The sequence below is a fragment of the Parambassis ranga genome, chromosome 10 (assembly GCF_900634625.1).
Source record: "Parambassis ranga chromosome 10, fParRan2.1, whole genome shotgun sequence".
NCBI lineage: Eukaryota > Metazoa > Chordata > Actinopteri > Ambassidae > Parambassis > Parambassis ranga.
The window spans coordinates 15572810-15595012 of NC_041031.1; the positions used below are offsets into that span (position 1 = coordinate 15572810).

At 42.0% G+C, this 22203-nt stretch overlaps 1 protein-coding gene across 1 annotated transcript; it reads left to right on the forward strand.

The window, feature by feature from the left end:
- Positions 1-1197: 1197 nt before the first annotated feature.
- zdhhc9 (zDHHC palmitoyltransferase 9) lies at positions 1198-21955 on the forward strand. The gene is made up of 9 exons (XM_028416558.1): positions 1198-1361; positions 8345-8505; positions 11809-11967; positions 13341-13478; positions 13811-13859; positions 14295-14397; positions 17244-17347; positions 17507-17606; positions 18579-21955. Exons 1-9 carry the CDS (start codon positions 1198-1200, stop codon positions 18759-18761), a joined length of 1161 nt encoding a protein of 386 aa, XP_028272359.1. The 3' UTR covers positions 18762-21955.
- Positions 21956-22203: the final 248 nt, after the last annotated feature.

The window sequence follows — 22203 nt, forward strand, 5'->3', positions numbered from 1 at the left end:
TGACAAGTATTAGAATAAAAAAAAAGTAAAATGAAAATAGTTGCTCAAACAAAATAATAAAACTAAGTGTAAAAATATAAAAATACTCTAAATATATGGTAAAAGCAAAATACGAATACAGCATATCAGCCAAAATATGCCAGTACTACATTATCTGAGGCCAGAATTGATGTATTTATTTATTAGTCAGGCTGCAGTGTCTGCGCTGCATATGTCACTACATCTGATATGATGTTAGCTGATAATGGGTTAGGACAGATATATATGTGATAACACCTGATGAAACATTTGATGAATGATACTAAAAACACATAGTTAAGATAGAAATCCAAAGAAAAGAGAACAAGGTGGCATACAGACTGTACAATAACGGAGCTCTGCAGTGTTGCTGCTGCTCTCTTTCTAAAGCCTGTACACTGCACATGTGGCAGCACTTGAGGGATTAAAGCATCTGGTGTCTATTATCAATTAAGGTCATTACACAGCTCTTTGTGGACTCCACGTCTCCTGGGAAATAATACACGAGACGCAATTTGGCACATGAACGTGATCTAAACAGGATGTGTGTGCTGTCCTTTGTTCCTCTCTGCTCCACCTGTCCTGCCCCTTTAAGATTAGACATTTCAATCTAGGCGTGTTTCCTGCTGCCATTGACTAAAACGGAGAGCTGGCATCCTGCGGGAGAAGGAGCACATCAAACAGCTTGTACATATTCCTTCGCTCCCACAGACCACCATTTTTAAATCTTTTTTTTTTTAAACGCAGGCTGATTGACGGGCAGTGTGGTCATAGTTCAGTATCTGTGACCTCGCAGCTCGCTTGAATGCGATCATGTATGATTTATCGAGATGATATGAATGTCAACCGGTCAAGGTCCGCGCTCCCGATGCAGCGACTGGATTTTCGAGCTTCTGATGGGAAACATCTGCCGCAAGCGTTTGGATGAATTTCTGAGCATTTCCAGGACTTGAGTGGACCGTGAAGGGGGCTGAGATTGTTCGCCTCGGTGTGGGAATAAAACGCTCTCTGATGCAGTATGGATTAGAAATGCATTGATGATGTGAAGAAAACCACCAGTGTGTGCAAAAAAAAAAAAACTGTGTGTGTAATTTAGAGGGCAGGCTTTTTGTCTGAATTGATTCGTAGTAATAATAACCCGCATTACACCAAAGAAGATCAGTGTGTGTGTCTGGAAAAATGTCGGCCGTGATGATAACGCGAAAGGTGCGAAAATGGGAGAAGCTCCCGGGAAAAAACACTTTCTGCTGCGACGGACGGGTGATGATGGCCCGGCAGAAAGGAGTCTTCTACCTGACCCTGTTCCTCATCATCGGGACCTGCTCCCTCTTCTTCGCTTTCGAGTAAGTCACGTCAACATGCACCTGCTTCAGATAGATGATTATAAATCACTTTGAGACTCTTATTATTCCAGAAATCCACAGAATAGTAGCTGGTAGTCCAGTGAGAAACCTGATCCAACATTTGCCAATTTAGGAGCTGCAACGAACAATCGATTAATCAATAGAAACCCAATCCACTGCTACTTTTATAATGTATTATTCATGTTAAATCAGTTTCAGCTTCGAAGATTGTGCAATAATCCTATGCATAAAATCAGACGTCTACAAAAACAAGTGAAATATTTTATGAAAATGAGCAAATAGATCAATTGATTAAAATGACAAAGTAGCAATAAATACCTAAGTTTAGCATCTAAAACCCAAACCAAATAATGAAACTCAGATATCTTGAGCTTTCTATTCATCACAAGTCCTTATGTTTGCTTTACCTAGGAAATATTTCACATTGTTTTGCATTGAAAAAGCCTTTTCACAGTCATATCTGTTGCATTTTCCATTTCATGTGTTTGTTTTTTACCTTAAATGTTAATGTGATTATCACCGTAGTCTTGTGCTGTCTCACTGTAAGCTGCTGTATAGCCATCATTTGTAAGAAGTCACTGTGGGTCTGTGTGTTCTTGTCAAAATTCACCCCTGACACAGAGGCAGGTGTATGACTGACCACCACATAGCCTACAAACTGAGGGGTTAAATATTTAATGACCGGTCTTGTCCTGCCTTGCCTCTGGTTTAGTAAAAGAAGCTGCCCTCTTTTTTTTTGTTGTCTCAGCAGTTCTATCTCAGTCTACAACCCGGTGGGCTCATTATCGACCTGCTCGGATGCAGCGCACAAACTCAGATCCTGTCAGCTCAGCCTGTTCAGATGAATGTTTTTAAAATGGAGAACAGGACTTTGAACAAGGCTTGTAAAAAGCAGCACTGTTCTGTCTTTGTCCTACAGGTTTAAAATTAGACGCAATGATTTAGCACAAAATCCTGCAGTGTGACACGGTAACCTCTCTGTGGGTGTGTATGCAGCTACCAGGCCAAATGGATTTTGAGGCATAGCAGAGCTGCTCTAGTTTAGTGCCGTGCCCTTCCCATCCCTGTGTGTCCTGCACATTAATGGCCTCCTGCTTTTTTTCCTTTGAGTCTGGACAGAAGGAGCTGTTGTCCGGGTCGGAGCACAGATAGATGATACCGCTCACATCCAAAACCTGGAGGAGTTATTGTGGTGACTATCAGCTGGAGGCTCGTTAGCTTGCTGTGTTCATATTACAAGCAGAACATAATTATCTTGCGTAGGGTGATGATATTGAAGTTGAGATTAGGCTCTGACAACAGGGGGGTAATTGTCAAAGTCGCCATTACACAGCTAGAAGATATCTGATTCAAACCTGTGTCAGTAAAAGCCCTCTGCAGAAACGCTCGGAGATTTAATGCACTCATAATCAGCCCATTTGCAAGATGATAGAGGCTTCAAACAGTCAGTCCAGGCTTTCCTGGTTTTTTAACTGTAACAAAGAATTATTGATCATAATTTATTGATTGCTTGTTTGTTGAATCTCTGCGTTGGCATGCAGGGAAAGCAAGTGTTCCATATTTGTTACGTTTTGGAGCAGGATTACCCTGTAACATGCACCACAGCCTTGTGCAGCACGGCGTGAGTGTTTCACCAGTACTCACCAAAATGACAGTAGTGGTTGAATGTTGAAGGTGATGGTGCGGTACAGTCATGTGTATGTAGCCATTGAGGAGGTCACCATGGTAACCAAAGCCTCTTTCACACAGCATGTTTGATGCTGTTCTGTGTGAAAGGCAAAAATGTGCCTTTACTGCACACAAAACATCATGTGTTATTTGACCAGATATCATGTTTATGTAGCCTGTTAGTCGTATATGTTGCTTTTTTTTAGCATTGCTGACATCTGCATGTTAGGATTTGTATGTGAATATGGTAGCATGTAGCTTAAAGCAACAAAGCAAGTGCAGCCTCAGCTAACCCAACAATTCAAGGGTGGATCCCATATAAATCATGTTGTTCTTAAGATGAATGAAACAATTGATGAATGATCGATAAGTCTGCTGAATCTGTAAAGAGCTTAGAGAATTCATTTCTCACATGCAGGGTTGAGGTTGCTGCCCTGTGGTGTTGTGAGGGCAGTGTCCTGCAATCGGCTGGCTCATATCCAACACCAGCCAAGCAAACATCTTAGTGTTATCACCAGCCATCGGCACCCGTGCAGGGAGACCTCTCTCTGCTTTAATTTGTGCTAAATAGCGGAAATGAGCAGCTCCGAATACACAAATGGAAGAACTCATTAGGAACAAGTAAACACATTAGACACTGAGGAGGAGGGCCTAGCCTCATTTTTCCTTTCCAAAGTTAAACATATTTTGATAGAGGGTTGTATGTTGTGTACAATATGTACAAAGCTTCCTTGCAGCTGAATGCTTTCCCATCTTAATACTTGTGTGCATGCATGGGTACATATGTGTGCGGCCACCTGTGAGGTTTGGATGAGGGAACAAGAAACTGTAACACAACGACCATGTGTCATCTGTCTGTCCACAGCAGGACATGCTGCTATGAGGCCAGAGAAGCATATGTGCATGTGTGAGTGTATGAGTGTGTAGCTGTTGATGTGAAGGTGCTCAAGGAGTGGTGTAAGTGCAGAGCTGAGCCTGCAGTGAGAGATCCTGCAGCCAAACTCTGAGCCTCCCTCTGCATCTAACCCCACCCTGTGATACTGATAGCCAATCAGAAACAGGCTTCCAGCTGAGGCTAAATGAGCAATAACATGATTTATGCCCTATTCAGAGTGCATGCTCCATTTACAGTAATGGTGATCTACAGGCTTTGTTCCCTGAAAGCGTTCCTGCCAGGAGGAGAGAGCTGCGGCAGCTTTTCTGGGGAGGACTGAAGGATGTATTTTTCCCCTTAACCTCCTCCAGTTTGACGTTTTCCTTTCTACTTGTTTGGTTTGAAATAAATGGCCTTGTAGATGTCACCAGCATTGTTCTATTACGTAAATAATCAGATTTCTCATTAGACTCGATTGCACTTACTGAATATTCTCTGACATAACAGCTGTGATCTCAGCTTTAATCCCAGTGAGAGATCTGTGACCCTGGCTCTCATGTTTCATCTCTCTCATATGGTATTTAAATGTTGCATAACAAGGGGGGAGCGATTTAAACCGGACATCAGATTAGAACCTCTGGAGCTTCAAGTCTAGACCACAGTACATTACAGCAAAGACGTATATCACTTCTGGCTTCCTGAATAGAACATTCATTCAACTTGAGATATGCTAAAATATTCAAATCATTTATGATTATGTATATGTGATTGACTTCTACTCATAGAATATGGGGTTACATCATGTGCTGTTATCACCATTAGTAAACTGTAAAATGCTGGTGCTGCAGTATTGTTTTTTATACCTGTTACTTTAGTCAATGATTGTGTGATGTCTGAATGCATGAGGAGAACTGAAAGTGTTCACATTGCTGGAGCTGATTTAAAAACCTGATCCTGCAGAGTCGTGTTATACAGGAGTGAATATCAATCGTGTTCAGATTGATCCACATGAAACTGTATTTTGTCTGGTGTAAGAAAAGTGCTTTAGTGATGTTAATTAGAAGCCATAGAGTACCTGTTCTCGGCAGTTTCTGCTGCAGGGCGATAAATGAAAGCTCTGTCAATGTTGAGCTGTTTTACTGAAATGAAGCAGGGGGGCAAGCAGAGTTTATGAGCTTTTGTTTTTTTCCAGCTGTGTCCCAGAAACAGGCAGAGTCACAGTGTACAGATGTGTGTGGCAGAGGGCTGCTGTTAATCTGCCTGCACAACAAGTGCATAATTCATCTGTAGTATGAATCATGCCTGACTGCAACAGCTTACAACTGTTAAGTATTAATAAAGGAAGGACTGGAAATGTTCAACAAAGGTAAAATGTCATGAGTCACCGTGCACAACACGATGACATTTTAATCCTGAGTTCAAAGGTTTTATTGCTGAGGCGCTGACGTGATTTTAATTCGTTGATATCCCCTACTTTAGAAGCCTCTCATCTCTGAGCTGGTGTCATCCTGAGTTAAAAGGGGGAAATCCTCTGGATCAAAGTCTATGACAGCCACACCCCTAAATCCTCTAATGCCCATCAAATGTCCCATCCAAACACACACTCACAAAGGAGAACCCCATCTCTTATCTAATAGGATGTAATTGATTTAAAGTGTTTATAATGTGTTATTGTCAGCAGCAAATGTGTGTTTATGAAACAGCATCTGTTCTCTGTATTCACAGACCTCAGGGCTCAATGTCCACGGCTTAATAATTTTATGACATCTGTGCTGCGGCCCATTTAAATAAACAAAATTATATTTGCATCCTCACTCAGAGGTACACTAAAAACACATATATTCTATGTCTATATTCTACCATTGAATTTACAATCTAAAGAAGCTTACAGTGATGCTTGATGTAGGCTCATCAGTTACTCTTATGACTGGCAGTTGTTGAGCTAAATTAGGAGAAATCGATCACAAGCATCACTAGTGTGAAATAACAAAGGTTTGTATTTGTATGACTTGCGAGGTGTGAGGTCAGTAACCATTATTGTGTTTCTGTTTGGGGTGAACAGCACCCTCTGAGAAAATGGACAATACCATCCATCTCCTTCTACAACAGGCTTACCATCAAACCGTCACCCTGTACAGCTGCAGTAGGTTATCTTAACATAAACACTAGAAACCGTGAGAAATGGCTCGCCCAGAGATAAATTTGCCTAACTGCCTGTAAAGCACCTCATGAAAAGGCTCCAGGAAGACACAGTGCCATTCCACAACAGTCCAACAAATGCCCTTATAAGACCACAAACAAAATATAACTTAATCATTAGGAGTAGCAGATGGAGTAAGGAGGATAGGGAGTGTCTAAGTGGCATCAGAGTGTCATTTGGTGGTCTGATTGATCGCCCTCCTGATGAAAACACTTTCCCTTTGTGGACACAGCACCTGATTTAATCCATTTTTTTTCTGCTACTCTCGGTAGTGACTGAACACACAGCGTCACCTCCCTGCTCCGCGACAGCACAGGAAACGGTCACATCCAGGAAGGACGCAGGGGGCCTGATGGGAAGCGATGATAGTGTGCCTTGAATACGTACCAGTCATCATTACAGGAATTAGACTGCATTGACAGGCTGCATCCCTTTAGTCTGAATCTCTGCTCTGTGCTGTCTGCACACTAACAAATGGGGCAAACACACTCCACAGGCCTGCACCAGTGGACATTCCTATTGATCTGATCTCTGCTCCTTGCTCTCATTAGTGTAAAAAAGACACTGCGGGAAAAACTGCTCCGACTCGCCCAGCAGGTGTGTGTGTGTGAGTGTGTGTTGTCAGTACTCAGGTATGCTGACGTACCTGGTTCATGGACATGGCGTAAATAAACAGGTGGACTTTGTTCTTTGCCATGTGCTGACTGGCAGTTTCTTATTCAAACTTACATTGAGTTGTGTGTATGTGTGTTTGTTTTTATGTGGTGGAATGGAAATGCCACCCAGGCAAGACACGATACTGTTGTTTACAGTGTAGTAGAAAAAACAGATGACCTGTTTTCTCCTGTGATTCAGAAGCAGCAGAATTCTATACCCTGCTGCTGTTGGGTGGCTGGGTAAAGAAGGAGAGCAGGAGGTGGATAGGACAGAGAGGAGGAAAGGGAGAGAAGAACATGCATCACAGAGGACAAACACAGCAGGGTACAAGTTATTGTTATAAGGCGAGCTATAAACCCAGTGTGGTGTTTATTTATATATATATCATTAGTAAAATGTACTAGTATTCTAAAGTGGTATAGACAGTAACTACTGGGCATGTCTGAGGACTGGGGCTGTAGAAAGATGGAGAGATCATAGAGACACAAAACTACAGAGGAGTTTACAGTTTAGACATGTAGAAGCATACCTAAGATGATTGATAAGGGTTAGTCAGGCCTGGCTTTATCCATACATATGATGACTATGACTACAGGTCCATCACACTATGGCTCAAACTGACTGCAGACTTAATCAAACAGGAAGGTTTTAATCTTCATCTTAACAGTAGAGAGGGTATTTGCCTCCTGAACCTAAACCAAGAGCTGCTTCCAAAGACTAAACCTAAAGACTGAGCAAACCTGTGCTTGGAGAGTGGACTGCTCTGTTGGTAGTGTGTGGTACTCTCTGGTCCTTCCCCTGGTTTGATGGGACTCGACCTCTAAGGGTTTTGTAGGTGAGGTTCGATTTGTTTAATTATCAAATATGACCAAAGGTATTTGTTTTGATGTCATGATGTTGTGTGTGGGCAGTTTTATGCATGACATGTACAATGGTTTGTGTTGTTCAGGAAATAGCCCCCGTGTTATAGTGCAGTCCTGTGGTGCAACATTAGTGCTGCATTATGAATATATGATGTCAGCCACATGGGAGGAAGATGAGGCCACACGGTTTAACTATTAATAACTGCATGTTGAAGTCTGAGTTGCTGCTGCTTCTTTGTTTCAGCACTTTGCACTGTTCAGGTCTGTTATCGCTCTGAGCAGCAGCCCTTTTTTGCTGGCTCTAATCTCACTGCTCTGGCAGCTTTGTTAATATTCCTCCACTCGTCCAGAAGGTGTTGTTTATTCACGGCCATGACTTCTGCACAGACCAGAGAAACGACAGCTCTCACAGTTCACAACCTTATGCTCAGAACATGGCGGTGCTGTTGTGTCGTGGCCTTTCTGCACATGCTCCGTCTGAGACGAGTTCAGGATGGCTGCAAAACATTTTTTATTATTATAGGGGGGAACCATTCACTGGTTATATTTTAAATGAATCTGCAAATTATTAATCTTTAGTGAGTGTGAGTGACACATTCGCAGACAAAAACTGCAACAGCTCATCACTAAATGACAAGTTATAGTCTGACTAACTTAAACCCTTATTTGAACTATATTCACACTGATTTGTCCTCTGCAGGTGTCCGTACCTGTCTCTCCATCTGTCTCCTGCCATCCCAGTCTTTGCTGCTGTGCTCTTCCTCTTCGTCATGGCCATGCTGCTGAGGACCAGCTTTAGTGACCCTGGGGTGCTGCCACGAGCTCTTCCAGAGGAGGCCACGTTCATCGAAATGGAAATTGGTGAGTTGCAGTTGGCTGTACAGACACTTGTAGAAGTACACAGACTTTGAAGCAGTGAAGCTCCACAAAATTCCCTTTATTGCCCCAGTTTTATACATCTGTGCTCAGTACCCATAACGTTTTACAGTTTAATGCCATGGAAAAGCCAGCCCTGTGTGTAGCTACCTGAAATCTTCAGAGCAAGTAATTTGAATTAAATGTGACTTTTTGGTGTGGTCCCAGTTCAAAATTGGGAGAATTGGGAGCTTTGCAAAAACATTTGAGATGAAATTTGAAATGAATTGACTTATTAAAAAGTGTCTTTCTTCCTGGACTGTAAGAATGACAACAAGTGGTTACGAGATTCTGATCAACCGTTTGCTGTGCACAAAAAACCTCTGATATAACCTGTTTCCAGATGAGCCTCGCCCACTTCTCACCAGTGGGAAGAGCACAGAGAAAAATTCAAATATAGAATGTAATGTAATGTGAGCAACACACTCTGTGGAAGAACACAGTGTGGGTGGGGAATATTATATATTGTAAAAGTCCAGTACCTGTGCTTGCAGTGTACAAAGCCTTAAGTCACATTGGTACTGATAAAGAACACTTATCTGTCCTAATGTGAAGTCAACAACAGGACAAATGGTCATTAGAGTTCATGTGATGTTACATCACCCCGTCTTGTTCTGACACAAACCTGTCTGCATAAAAGGACGCGTGAACACGAGGGCTGTAAATTAGGTGGCTGTAAACAGCGTGCAGACAAACTATCCTGTCGGTTTGTTTGTGCTTGTTATGCTTTCTGTAGAGCTCCATCAAAAATACGCTTTCATTACAAGGACTCTGTTTGCTTCATTACACAAAATATACAACACGCTCTCGGTTGTTGCAAACCTTTTGTCAACAAATCTACACTGAGTATTTTTTTTCACTGTGCAGTGTTTCTGCAGCATCCCTCCCTGTGAGTGTGTTCAGTGTTCTTTGTCTCTTTTAAAGTCTCAGTGTCCTTCAGCCGTCACTCCAGACAGGCTTTATTATGGGTAGAGAGGTCTCTGCTCATGACAGAGGAAGGCTTTAAAAGCAACACTAAGGGGCTTGGCCCTCTGAGGATGTGTTAGCCATCGCTGCTCTCATCATGGCCATGACTCAGTCTGCTCGCAGGGTGAGGATGGTTCAAACCGCCTCTGGCCATGATGACCCTGACAGAGAGAGGAGAACTCAAGCATGTGGCCTGCATGAGTGAATTCTGCTTTGGGAATTGACTCTGTGATTAAAGCTGCAGCTAGAGCTGAAACATTTAATCAATCGATTGATTAGTCATTAATGTTTAGTCATTTTTAAGCTGTCGTCACACATGTGTAGTTTCTGTGTGATGCTGTGTGTCACTGAGTAACAGTGATAGACATTTTATGGACTAAATATTATCCTGAATAATGAAAAGCAGTCACCACATCATACTTTTTAGCAGAAAATTAAAATGCATTTTAATCTTTGTTATTTTTAGTTTGTCTTTTCAAAGCCAAGTCTTTACTCTTTACTCGTATAGACCAGAAAAGCAGCTGTACTAGAAAGTGCAATCTGGAATCTGAGCCAGTTATCCATCCCACATTGATTCCACACACTAACCAACAGCATAATAAAATGGATCACATGTTCACTGCTCTGAAGACGCTTTTTAACAACCTCCAACCCACACGTATAGATATTATGCTGTATGTTATTTTTAAGTGTTAGTCGCTGTTTGCTGTTATAAATGTGGGTGTGCTAAAAGCCCATCCAAGAGCCATGCAGGCATGTTTTATGAAGCCACTGCAGCCTGGATGCTCCGTCCCCTCTGCCTGGGTCTCGAGGGGGGAATGCTAATATGAGAAGAGGCATCCACTCAGAATGTGTAATGCCACCAGCAGCTCGAGCCTCGCGGCCCGAGGGAGTGGCATCATTCCCTGTGAGTGATGACTCATAAATTGGTTTATCCTGAAAGCCACTAATCCTACATTCTGTGTCTGCATAATGTCACCATTGTATGCCAGCAGAATAAATACCACGTTTGTGTTTTGTGCAAGTTGTACTGATTTATCTGTTTCAGAAGGTGTTTTGGTTTGCATAATTTTCAGTGAGGGGTCAATACATATGATTAATATGCAATTCAGTTAATTTTTTTTTCTGTGACTCATATCCAAGCACTTTCTCCAACTCCGTCTAAATAATTTAATTTGCACAAATACCACATTTTTTATAATATAATGTATCCCCAGAAAGTCAAATGAACATGCTTTCCCTTTTCCATTAACTCTACATTCACGCCGGCTCACTGCAGCATGTTAATAGCAGATTTCTCACTAACAGTTTCTCTCTTGGGAGATTCCAGCCGGAGGCAACCTTGTGATCATTAGCCCGCCTCTACAGCCCTCCAGCTCCTGCAGTGCAACATAATCAGTCAAATCTGGAAAATTAGGAATAATAAAAATGAGGTTTGTGACAGCTGTGCAGGAACAAGACAAATACTAGTTACAAGTTACAACAGCACATTGTTGCAGCACAGTGTTCAGTGTGAGGAAAGGGTAGCTGGACACGGTATGGTGCGACAAATGAACTGCTCAGCAGTGATTACACATAAATCCACCAATATTACAATATACACTGTATTGAGCCAACGTGGTCCTCCGCTGACATCCTCAAGGTTTAGCTGTTCAGATTTACAGCTGACATTTTTCTTGTCCTTGTCAGTGAATCTCACATTGCTCACTGCCACTTCTGGAGATATACATCAGGTGAACACAATAATGTGAACTCTGTGCAACACAGCTGCAAGAAATACGATCAGTGTAAAACATAGCATATCATGTGACTGTGGTAAGACAAAGAGGTTTGAATTCTGACTTTGAACACATAAAATGTCATTACTCTCTTTAAGGGTGTGTCACAGAGTGCCGGTAAGAAACAGCTGCAGCTCAGTTACATTTAATATTACAGGTTTTGCTTGAAACCGTTGGGAAAGCCATGGATCCTTCACTAACAGGAGGACATTTGAAGGAGTCTTCTCAAACAGGACAACAGGACATATGCTGCTGCTCTTCTAAGCCACTAAGACATTAGGACACAGCTGTAAATCTCAGAATAACAGTCAGGATTTTGACTCTCACTCTGGCTTCCATGCTATGCTCTGCTCCTCTGTGCTACTCCACATATAGGCAAAGAGGTGGAGCTGAGCAGAGGCTGCTTAATCTTCCTCTGGAAAAGGCAAACAACTAATTTAAGAGTCATATATTGTATTGTCACCACCTTCTGATGAATGTCTTTTTACTTTTTTTTTTTTAACAGAGGCCGCTAATGGTAACGTCCCTGCAGGGCAGCGACCTCCGCCTCGAATCCGAAATGTGCAGATCAACAACCAGATCGTCAAGCTCAAGTACTGCTACACCTGCAAGATCTTCCGACCACCTCGAGCATCTCACTGCAGCATCTGTGACAACTGTGTCGGTAAGATATCGCCTCTGTTCTGCTGTCAGTTGTCGCAATGTTCAAACAAAAGATGAGCTTCAGCTTTACAGAAATAGAAAGTTGTTTTTTGTGTGGTTAAAATAGCATCCTTATAAGATGATTACTGAAGACTCTTCTTTAAATAATAATAAAAAATCTTTGAAACTTTATAAATGTTACACTGTGGAAAAGTAAAGTGTGTGTGTGCATTTCCATTTTGTGTCAGCCCTGCAGAATAGGATTTGGCTCCTGATGATTGAGGAATGTGTTTGAAGGGGAGCGTAGACTCATATGTGATATGAGGCCAGACAGTGGAGGCTCAGTGAGGGAATAAACGCTCAGTCATCGTGAACACTGGTTCATCTGTGTCCACCTGCTGTACACACACACACACACACACACACACACACAGCATGCCTCAGTCCTTCTTTTGCTGCAGTGATAGTTTTTCCTCTCCTCTCTCTTCCTTTCTTTCACTGTGAGATGAAGCCGGTTATTGCAGTCGGACTCCTCCAATTTGAAATTAAGTAATATCCCTGGCGTTAAAGTGCGAGTCTGGTTCCAGGCCTCTGAATCACTGCACAAAGAGGAAATGGCAATTCAGTTGGATTATTAAGTAAAGTGCTCTCAGCTTTAAGATTAGGTGAACAGTTCAGAGGATTATTGTTCTGCTGCACCTTATGTGCAGTCTAAAAAGTTAGTGAGACATGGTTTACAGGCACAGCTAGGTCAGGCTGCGCTGCTTTGGTGATTTGTGCCAAATGCTACTGCCTGTTGCTACTTATGTTATGTATGTTATGGTGGTATGAAATCATCACAGTGGGGCAGTTCACTCAAAAAAGCTTTTGGTGTGACCTTAAATTAATCCCACTAGCAGCTGCAGCAGCATCTTCAGCTGCCATTTTGAAAGTTAATTTAAAAGTTAGGTGGTCTGCTATGTATCCAAGGTGGCAACATTGCCATCTTAGATTATTTAAAGTCTACCGTTTGGATTGAAACTTTATTTTAATCCAGAACAACAGAACATGTGTAAATATGTGCAAGCTGAACCATCTTATATCTACAGCTTCCCTTGTGTTTCTGCGCTGATGTTTACTGTGTATTATTGTGAAACTCCATCCAGGGAGTGTCTGCTGCAGAGCAGTGTACTATATTTACCTCTGCTGTCCATTTGACCGGCCCTGTTTCTGTCTGGCTGCTCCAAATGAAAGGAGAGGAAGTGATGACTATATTTGGACTCCAGCTTTACAGAAACTGATGCACAAAGCTGTCTTTGAAAGTGTATTTTTAACCCTCATTTGATTTCCAAAATGGTCCGTTCTTTTCTGGCTCTGTTTCAATAAACCTTTTATTTGTTGTTTATTTTTTCACAGACCGTTTTGATCACCACTGTCCGTGGGTGGGAAACTGTGTGGGCAAGAGGAACTACCGATACTTCTACCTGTTCACCTTGTCCCTCTCCCTGCTCACCATCTACATCTTCACCTTTGACATCGTCCATGTGGTCATGCGTGAGTATCCTCTCAGTCATCTGGCCAGTTAGAAGGCGCTTGAGTAATGAAACCTCGTGCTGCTTTAAGAATGTGGCAAAACAGGAAGGATGACCTGTGGCTCTTCATAGCAGCTTCTAGGCTATAGTGCATGCACGTGTTGTGAAACATATTTCTCCTTTAGTGTGACACGTCACACATAAACTGCGTGACATTCTCTATTTCATCACAGTTCTGCTGCTTTAGGTAACACAAACACGAAGGCAGAGAGCCATAGATACACAAGAAGTATTTCCTGTCAGGTCATTTGTGTAACAAGCTTTTTAACTTATTTTTTGTTTCTCATTTGACAGGCTCAGTGGACAAAGGCTTTTTGAACACTTTGAAGGAAACGCCTGGAACATATCCTTTTAATCTGACCACAGCTTATATAAAGTGATTTCTGTGTGTGTTTGACTACTGAACTGCAGCCATCTACAGATTTCTGTCTGTAGAGAGAAAAATAATGCCAGCATAGTGACCATATTTACTCAATATGTGTGTGAGAAAATGTGCCTGTAAGTGATGTGATCCATGTTGCAAGAATACTGCTAATTCTGCCACCCTTCCTATTGTAAATAATAATATATTACTTTAAGTGTTACAGCTAGCTATTTTGTGCACAGTTGTAAGGGGAGTATCTGCTTGTGTCCATGTGCCCTTTGTTGTTCAGCCATTGGCTTTAATCCTTGTTATATAATATCCTGCTGTTTTGTCATCACCTGCTGTCCACTGTTTAATCAGTGAACAAGAGTCAGGCCCAACACATCTGTTGCTGTTTTCTTAACTGGAGTCCACTGTGCTGGAGGTGCTGGTGTGTTTCTTCACCCTGTGGTCAGTGGTGGGACTGACGGGCTTCCACACCTACCTGATATCTCTCAACCAGACCACCAACGAGGATGTAAGTGCACTTCCCTGCATTTTACAATATGTGTGTTCATAACCTGCATCACTGCAGACTAACAGTGATGTCACATGTACAGTCTCGGGTGTGAATCATGCTCAACCTCTGGTCCACTAGCTTCTGTAACTCAAAGACAGATCAGTTGAAGTTGAAATCTTTGTGATTTTATCAGAACTTTAGCAACAATAACTTTATGAGCACAAGAATTACATCTCCCCTGAAAATATGCAGCAGAACAGCTTCATCTGTACCCTTAAACTCAACAATGACATCCTTTCATTTCTGCTGTTTAAAAACCTTTATTCTCAGTCTGGCTGTTCTCACCAACTAACCTATGGGTTGATGGGAAATGCTGCATTAGTCTGAGTTAATGTACTGGAGTGAACTGCAGCTTAGACTCATTTACACCTGTAAATGTGTCAGGTGTGACTTGTTTCCAGACAGAATCCAGATTCGGCTTGGCACCCTTTGTGTTTATGTCTCATGTACATGAGTCTCAATGGAGCTGACAGCACATCAACCTGCCTGGACCGCGTGTAAATCTGTAGCGTTTACTTCAGCCTAGAGGACATAACAACACACTCAGAGCTGTTTCGTAAACACCTAAAGACATTTTATGCACTGCAAGTGACTGCAAATAAACCAAGACACTTTTTTAGTTTACTTACTATTAAATGTGAATGGGAGGTGAACCCACATGTCACTGCTGCTGATTGAGGCTGATTGAGTTTTCTACACCACTAGAAGTTAATAGCAGTTGATATATACATCACATTTGACCCCATTCATACATGACGTCAATAAAATTAGCCATCTAAAGGCAGCTACTACTCTGTTCTTCCCATTTGATGACAATAAACATCAAAATCTGACCCATCATGGAGAAAACTTTCAGGAATATGTCTGCAAACATTGGGAACAAACTGGCTTCATGGGGCTGGAAAGATGAACACTGCATCTCTGTGGTGTAAACACTACAATTTCTAACACCACCGAGCTGTTTCCTTGACAACAGCTCAGTGGTAAACTGTAGCTTGTTAAACAAGGTTATTAAATTGGAAAGGAAAGGAAAGCAAATACAGAAAGTGCTCTGAGGTGCAATAAAAAGAGGTCTGGCAAAAAATAACAAACACAAAGTGTATTTCATATTCCTTTTGATTTTTTTTTTAAATCTTTTTTTATCCACAGATCCTGCAAATTCATTCTGTTCAGAGTCTGAGATGCACAAATCAGCAGTGGGCCTCCTCTGCTGACCTGCACGTCTCATGATCTAAAAATATTATTGTTTGAATAGCTGCTATTCTTAATCAACGTGTCCAAAGAATTGAGATGAAATAAGAACAAAATAGACCTGCAGGTTTCTGTCTCTGTCTCGACTTGGTGGCTGCTTTCAGAGGAAGCTTCTGAGGCTAATTGGGGAAAAAAAAGGATTGATTACTGGAGCGCATTACCTCTGAGTCATTATTCAGTGACTGCACGCACAGACACACACACATTCAGGCGGATGTAAAGCAGATGATAAGTGCTGGAGATGAATCCACACAGGGAGTAATTTGTGTTGTATATAGTGGTGTTAGCGGCGTGTGTACTTTATTGGAGGCTTTGTTAGCCAAGATCTGACTGCAGAGGCTGTGATGAGAAGCAGCACAGCGATGGAGGGAGCTTCTAGATGCCTGAAAGCAAGAGAGTGCTCTCCTACATAGTTGGAATGATTAATTTATAATTCCACTTTTTCTTTCCTGCGGGAGGCCTGGCCTTATTTTGTTATGTTTTTGGGGGGGTGGTGGTTTAAGCTCTGCAATTCGCCTGTACGGTGTGATGTTGAAACAATAGCTGCCAGCCCAGCTGCTTCAATATCTGCGATTGGCCTAATAATAGATGCATCAATACCTGCAGGGCTGGGCTCATCGCCATGAATACTGCTGAGGAGGAGGAGGAGGAGGAGGAGGAGGAGGAATAAGGGCGAGCAAGGGAGACAGTGGAATAAGGGCGAGCAAGGGAAGGCACCTTGAGTGTTAGAACTGCTCTGGCCTCCCATAGGATGACACATGCTCTGTCAACTGTGACACACACAGGCATGCAGTACTTGCCTCATGTGCAGTCTGACCTACATCTACAGAGCCTTAAAATAAAGCGATTTTACAAGAGGGTCAGTCAGTACAAACACATCAATTATAGATGCGCTGAAATTCTTTTGGTCGATTCTTTTTTTTTTTTATACTAGATATATCGTAAATTCTTCCTGCTGCATCTTCATTGCATTCATAGCAGTGATTAGACTGTCCTTGTGTCCTTGTGGTCAGATTGTCTCTGCATGTTAATACCAGGGACCTTCTTGTGCAGCCTGAGAGGTGAAACCAGGGGCAGAACGAGTCCGCTCACAGCTGCTTGTTATGCTAACTGCTGAATTAAGGGTGACACGAAGGCCTGAAGAAGTGTATAAAATTATGCTCCAGACCTCTGGATTATTTGCACTAATATGTGAAATAAGATGTGTTAGGCCTGAATGTTTAGTGCTGCTTCCTGTCCTGCACTGTAGAATGCCTTTATTGCAGGCGGGGGGGAACCTTTATATGAGTTCTCCGATTTCTCGATGAATTATTAAACTGGTTTTCATATTTCTGCCAGTTTAAACCCGTTGGCACACTGAGTTCCCATTAAAACCAGGAATCATTAAATCCTGACAAAGATACATTTTACTGGGTCAAACCGGTGCCTGTGGGGACAACATCTAAAAATGGAGCTCTGCTTTTGAATACGGTGTAAGCGCAGGGAAAATTGTATGCTGAGTGTAGGTTTGGTTCTTCACTGATGGATGTTGTTGTACATGTTCTTTTTTTCAGATTAAAGGATCCTGGTCGGGAAAGAACAGAATCCAAAATCCTTACAGCCACAACAACATCATCAAAAACTGCTGTGAGGTGCTGTGTGGACCGGCGTACCCGAGGTAATGACAGATCTCCTCTGTTTTCTATGATAAGTTTGACTTCCTGCTGTTGTCAGGGAGTTCTGCCTCAGTGACAGATTAGACTGTTAGAGGCGCCTCATTGTGGTGAGTAATGAGCAGGACTCGGTTTGTGACTGATTGTGACGTCTCACCCTCTAGCGTCTTGGACAGGAGAGGACTGATGCAGGAGGATCCGCTCGTTTCTGCAACGTGTGCTGCCCCTGCGTCCTCCTCCAGTAACCCAGTGCCACAAACCACAGTGAGCACACACACAGTGATTCAAAAATGGATCATGGCCTCAAAACACAGAATAATGACTGTACAGCAGACATGAAACAGAGTTGAAAGCAGTTACTGAGCGTCAGAGAGCAGGAAGGATGTGTGTGGGAGAAAATGGCCGTTTGAGCCTCTCCACATTCGTTGTGTATCTAATTTGTAATTGTTCAGCTGTAATTAAATTGTTTCGCTTGAACACATTAACATCATTAGACATTTCTCCTCAAGCCAAAGAGCGATCACAAATGTTTGTCCAATTACTGTATCCAGGGGCCGAACTTAATTTGTTTCCATTCGTAGTACAGTCAGTAAAGCTGATCAGGCTTTAATCTGATTATTTAATCTTAAATTTTTTACAGATTTGGAAATGTTGTCTACTGCAGAGCACTGCATCAGCTTTGACTTTATCACAAACTGGACAATAAAAGAAACGTATTAAGAAGAATCATCTAAAGAGCTAAAATAGATTTTATTTTTCTCCTAATAAGTTTGTTGACATTCTATTTTTAGGATTTTTCTTGTACAGAAGATATGCTTTGAAATCTTAACGTGCTAAAACTGCTTTTAGTGTTTACTTCACCCAGGAGGTTTCAGCATTTTTCTTCTTACATGCAGTCGTTTCACTGGTTTTAAAGTGACTTAGGGTCAGTTGGCAGAATGTTCTGACACATCAGGATTCAGGAACATTTAAATCTGCTGACTGCTGTTGCTTAGTTACTGTCGACCAAAGCTGATCAATCAGGCTAACAGAAGCAGTTTTTGATTATTTTAATGTTTATTGCTGCTCCTTTCATCAGGAAGATTAAATGTGCTAAAGATTTTAACTCAAGATTTTTATGGTTTCTAGTAAAATGTCTTTAACAGGTGACCTTGTAGCTCTTTGTCATGGTGGTATAAAGCCTCTTATTTAGTGGCTCTTACTGCGTCTTTTCAGCATGGTGTCTTCTGCCTACAGAAAACCACAGCTCCACTAATCCCCAATGAGCACACCCCTGATGAAGCCAAGCCGGGCATTGCTGCCTCAGCAGAGAAGACCCCCTCTCCCAAAGAGGAGCAACCCCCGGATACAAAGATCCCACCTCTAGCTACGCCTGAGACTGATGCAGAGACATCCATCGCCAAGGACAAGACCCATTAGCTGCATTGGGGGCGGCTCTGGTCCTCTGCCCTCCTGAACTGAAACATTTACAATCATTGTGTGTGCGTGGGCTACTCGGTAATCTCTGACTCCCCGCCCGTCTCTCCCCCTAGAAGAGCCGGGCTGCTGCTGTAGCTCTTCCTCTTCCCTCCTCTTGATTGACACTTACTCCTGCAGGAGGAGGAGAAGGAATGAAATGGAAAGTCAGCAGCTTCCAGTCTCCTGAACACTGCATGGAAAAGACCCGCAGGGGAGAAGCTGCTGGACAGAGCTGCAGTTCAGCTGTGATTGTCAGTACTACATTTGTCTTATATTTAATGACATTTATTGTGAGAGGCCAGTACAAATATACTCCTTGCAAGCGTCTGGCAGAGACAGAAGGCGTCACTTCTGGAGATGTGTAAACTTCATACATACAGTCCGTTTATGTTGTACATTACATGCCCTATGCAAACCACAAGAAGGCTGGACATGCAGCAGTGACACATCTGTGAAGACGCACAGACAGGAGATCGTCAGCTGAGAAAACCTAAAGGCTCCTTCCAGGCAAAGTCTACCTTGTATTCTGATATTGCTGCATTCAGTACTGTTGTCACTTCTGTGCATCTTTTTTTAAGACCCAGACCAACGCCTGTCCTCCATTTTTATATAATCAACAGTGTAGAGTGACGCTCTGAAACAGTAGCTTGAGTTACGCACAGTTAAAGTCTTGTATCCAGGTGACATTTAGCCTCTGAGTATCTGTGTATGTGCGAGTGAGTGTGTCTGAGTGTGTGTGTAGGTGTGTATGTGAGTGTGTGAGTGTGTGGAGAAAAGGCCTGATGAGCATAGACACTCGTAACAGTGCCTTATTGTAACAGTTGCACCATCTGTAGCAGCTGAGGTCAGCCAACAGAGAAGCTCTCCAAAACACTCACACACAGTATTAACAGAGAAATGGTGCACCCTGTGACTCCCAACAAGTGAAATGTATTTATTTCTTTTCATTGTTAAGAGATGGATAAGTAGAATGATATCACTCTCATGCATGACACCTAGAGAGATATAGAGATACCTACAAAGGCTAAATGGATAGCTTCCTAAACACACCACCTAATAATAATTAAAAATAAATGTTAAATGTCTTATTAATTTGTGATACTGGCTGGATGCAGCATCTGGCAAAAACTGCAGTTCCACAAGTGGCCACTCGAGGCTGAGTGGGAAAAATCAGTTAATCCCCAGAGAGTGCTGTAGGAAAGAGACCTAAAAATTGATTGTAGCCCACCCAGATGATACAAAACACACCAATAAATACCACAGTATTGTTCTAGAAGTTTGTGTTTAAAAACAGTCTTTGTTAATAAAATTTTTTGAGTGAACCAAAGGTGGCACAAAAATTGTCCTCCCAGTGGCACTATGTAGACCTCCATGTTAAAATGCCCAACTTTAATGAAAAATACTGGAGGATGTTTCCCTACACAAAACGTGTACATTTCTATATAAGTTGCGCAACCTGTTCAGGCTGTAAAGTAAAACACAGTTCATCTATTTATATCAAATTATTGGCGCGGCAGCCATTACAGCCCCCTCGCGCTCCACCGTCCCGGCCACGGTGTATTAGCCGGAAGTGACAGTCCGTTAGCAGGAAGTGACAGTCAGGCTCTGCCAAGATGGCGCCGGTGGAGCTTAACGAGCTTCCAAACTGCACTTCAGGAGACCAAGAACTTTTCATCTTTATTTACGGTCTGTATTTTCAGTTAATGTTTCTTTAAAACTTTGTCTAGAACCTGGCTGGCTGTTCTGCACTTCCCGGTCCTCGTTTTATGTTAACTAGCGTTAGCTTCACTGTTAGCAGGTAGACAGAGTGATTTCAGTCTTCTTATCACACTCAAAAGAGTTTTTCCTGAATTTTCTATCCAGAAGTCATTAAGTAAAATATTACATTTTGTTTGGAAGGTTGGGAAACACTAAAAAAGCAAAGCAAAGGCCATTGTGTAACTGTACAGTAGTGTTAGCAGGTGTGGATGCACCGAGGATCAGACATGCGCACATGCGCAGTGTGCGACCAGATTCAATGATGGAGCCTGTGAACATCTCCTGCAGAGCCGAGCTTCCACAGAGTGAAAGTTTCGAGTCTTTGCTGTTATTCCTGCAGTACGCCCACAGCCAAGCAGCTCTCACTGCAGCAGTCTGTAACTGAGGCTCATTATCGCACAGACAGAAAGAAAAACAGGTTTTAATATTGTTTTAGTTTCAAAGGAGAGGGCGCCCACACAGGCAAACAAAAGCCTGTAGTATTTAAATAATGTTAGCTGGTAGAGAGTTTGTAGTAGTGACTGCTGTATGCAAGACAGACTTTGTGTTTGTGAAATTATACAAGTCGTGTAGACATTCTAGCATTGTATCAGACTCTTGAGATCTGCCCTCGAAACTTAAACCCGGTTTAAAAATCAGTGGAGGATGACTTCCAGGAATAAGAGTAATAATCCCCACACAGATCGAGAAGGTGTGCCATCAGCAGGTTTTTATTATTCATTTATCTGTAGAGGACTTGTTTGGTCAGAAAATGGTGAGGAGTTGATGTTTTGAAGTTTGTGTATCTTATTAGAATATTAAAGTATATATATATATATAAAGAGCTGCTGCTGGCAAAATTTGTCACATTCCAAACAAATGAGTTGTTTTTTTTTTGTCAGTTGTTATTGCTAAAAGAGAGATGGCTGACAAATGTTTGACAGATGATAAAGTGTTGTTTCTGTCTGAAATGTTAGATTTTCAGTATCAAATGCTAAACCGGGAGCAGTTTTTCTTCAAACTGAGCAGATTTCTTTGTTAGTGGAAAGTGTTTGAGGACAGTTTGGTGTATTTGGTCACTCTGTGTCGTCACTGAGACAGAATGTAAGTTGTTGATATTTGATAAAAGGGACATTTGTATTTAGAATCTGATTGTAGAAGGATGGACTCTCATTCTAAGCTGACAGAGCGGAGCTCTTGTATTTATGATTCCTGTGTTTAAAGACCATGATCAGATTGAATGCTCTGATCACTCTATTGCATTGCATCATGTATACAGATACAGTACTATACCATTGATAGAACGCTTATTTATGTTCACTTTATTTAGTATCAACACTGTGATTATATGTATTTCATTCAACTCACTTCTTTTTACATGATCAACGTGTCTGGTAAATAAACTGCATTGTCTTATACATTAAGAAGCTTTATTTCAGCGGGACTGATTGTTGTAAGTTTACTTTTATTTTAGATGTAGGAGGCAGAGGGTGGACTTGCCTGGTCCTAGTTGCAAAGGCACCCTCTTCCTGTCATCTTCCAGGGCTGAAGCTAAACTGTATAAGGTGCTAAATATCATCAAGCTTGTTGCCGTTAGTATGCAGAAGGTGCTGTGTTGTATCAATATTTCTGTAGCTTATTCTGTGTTATGAGTTTCTACATGAAT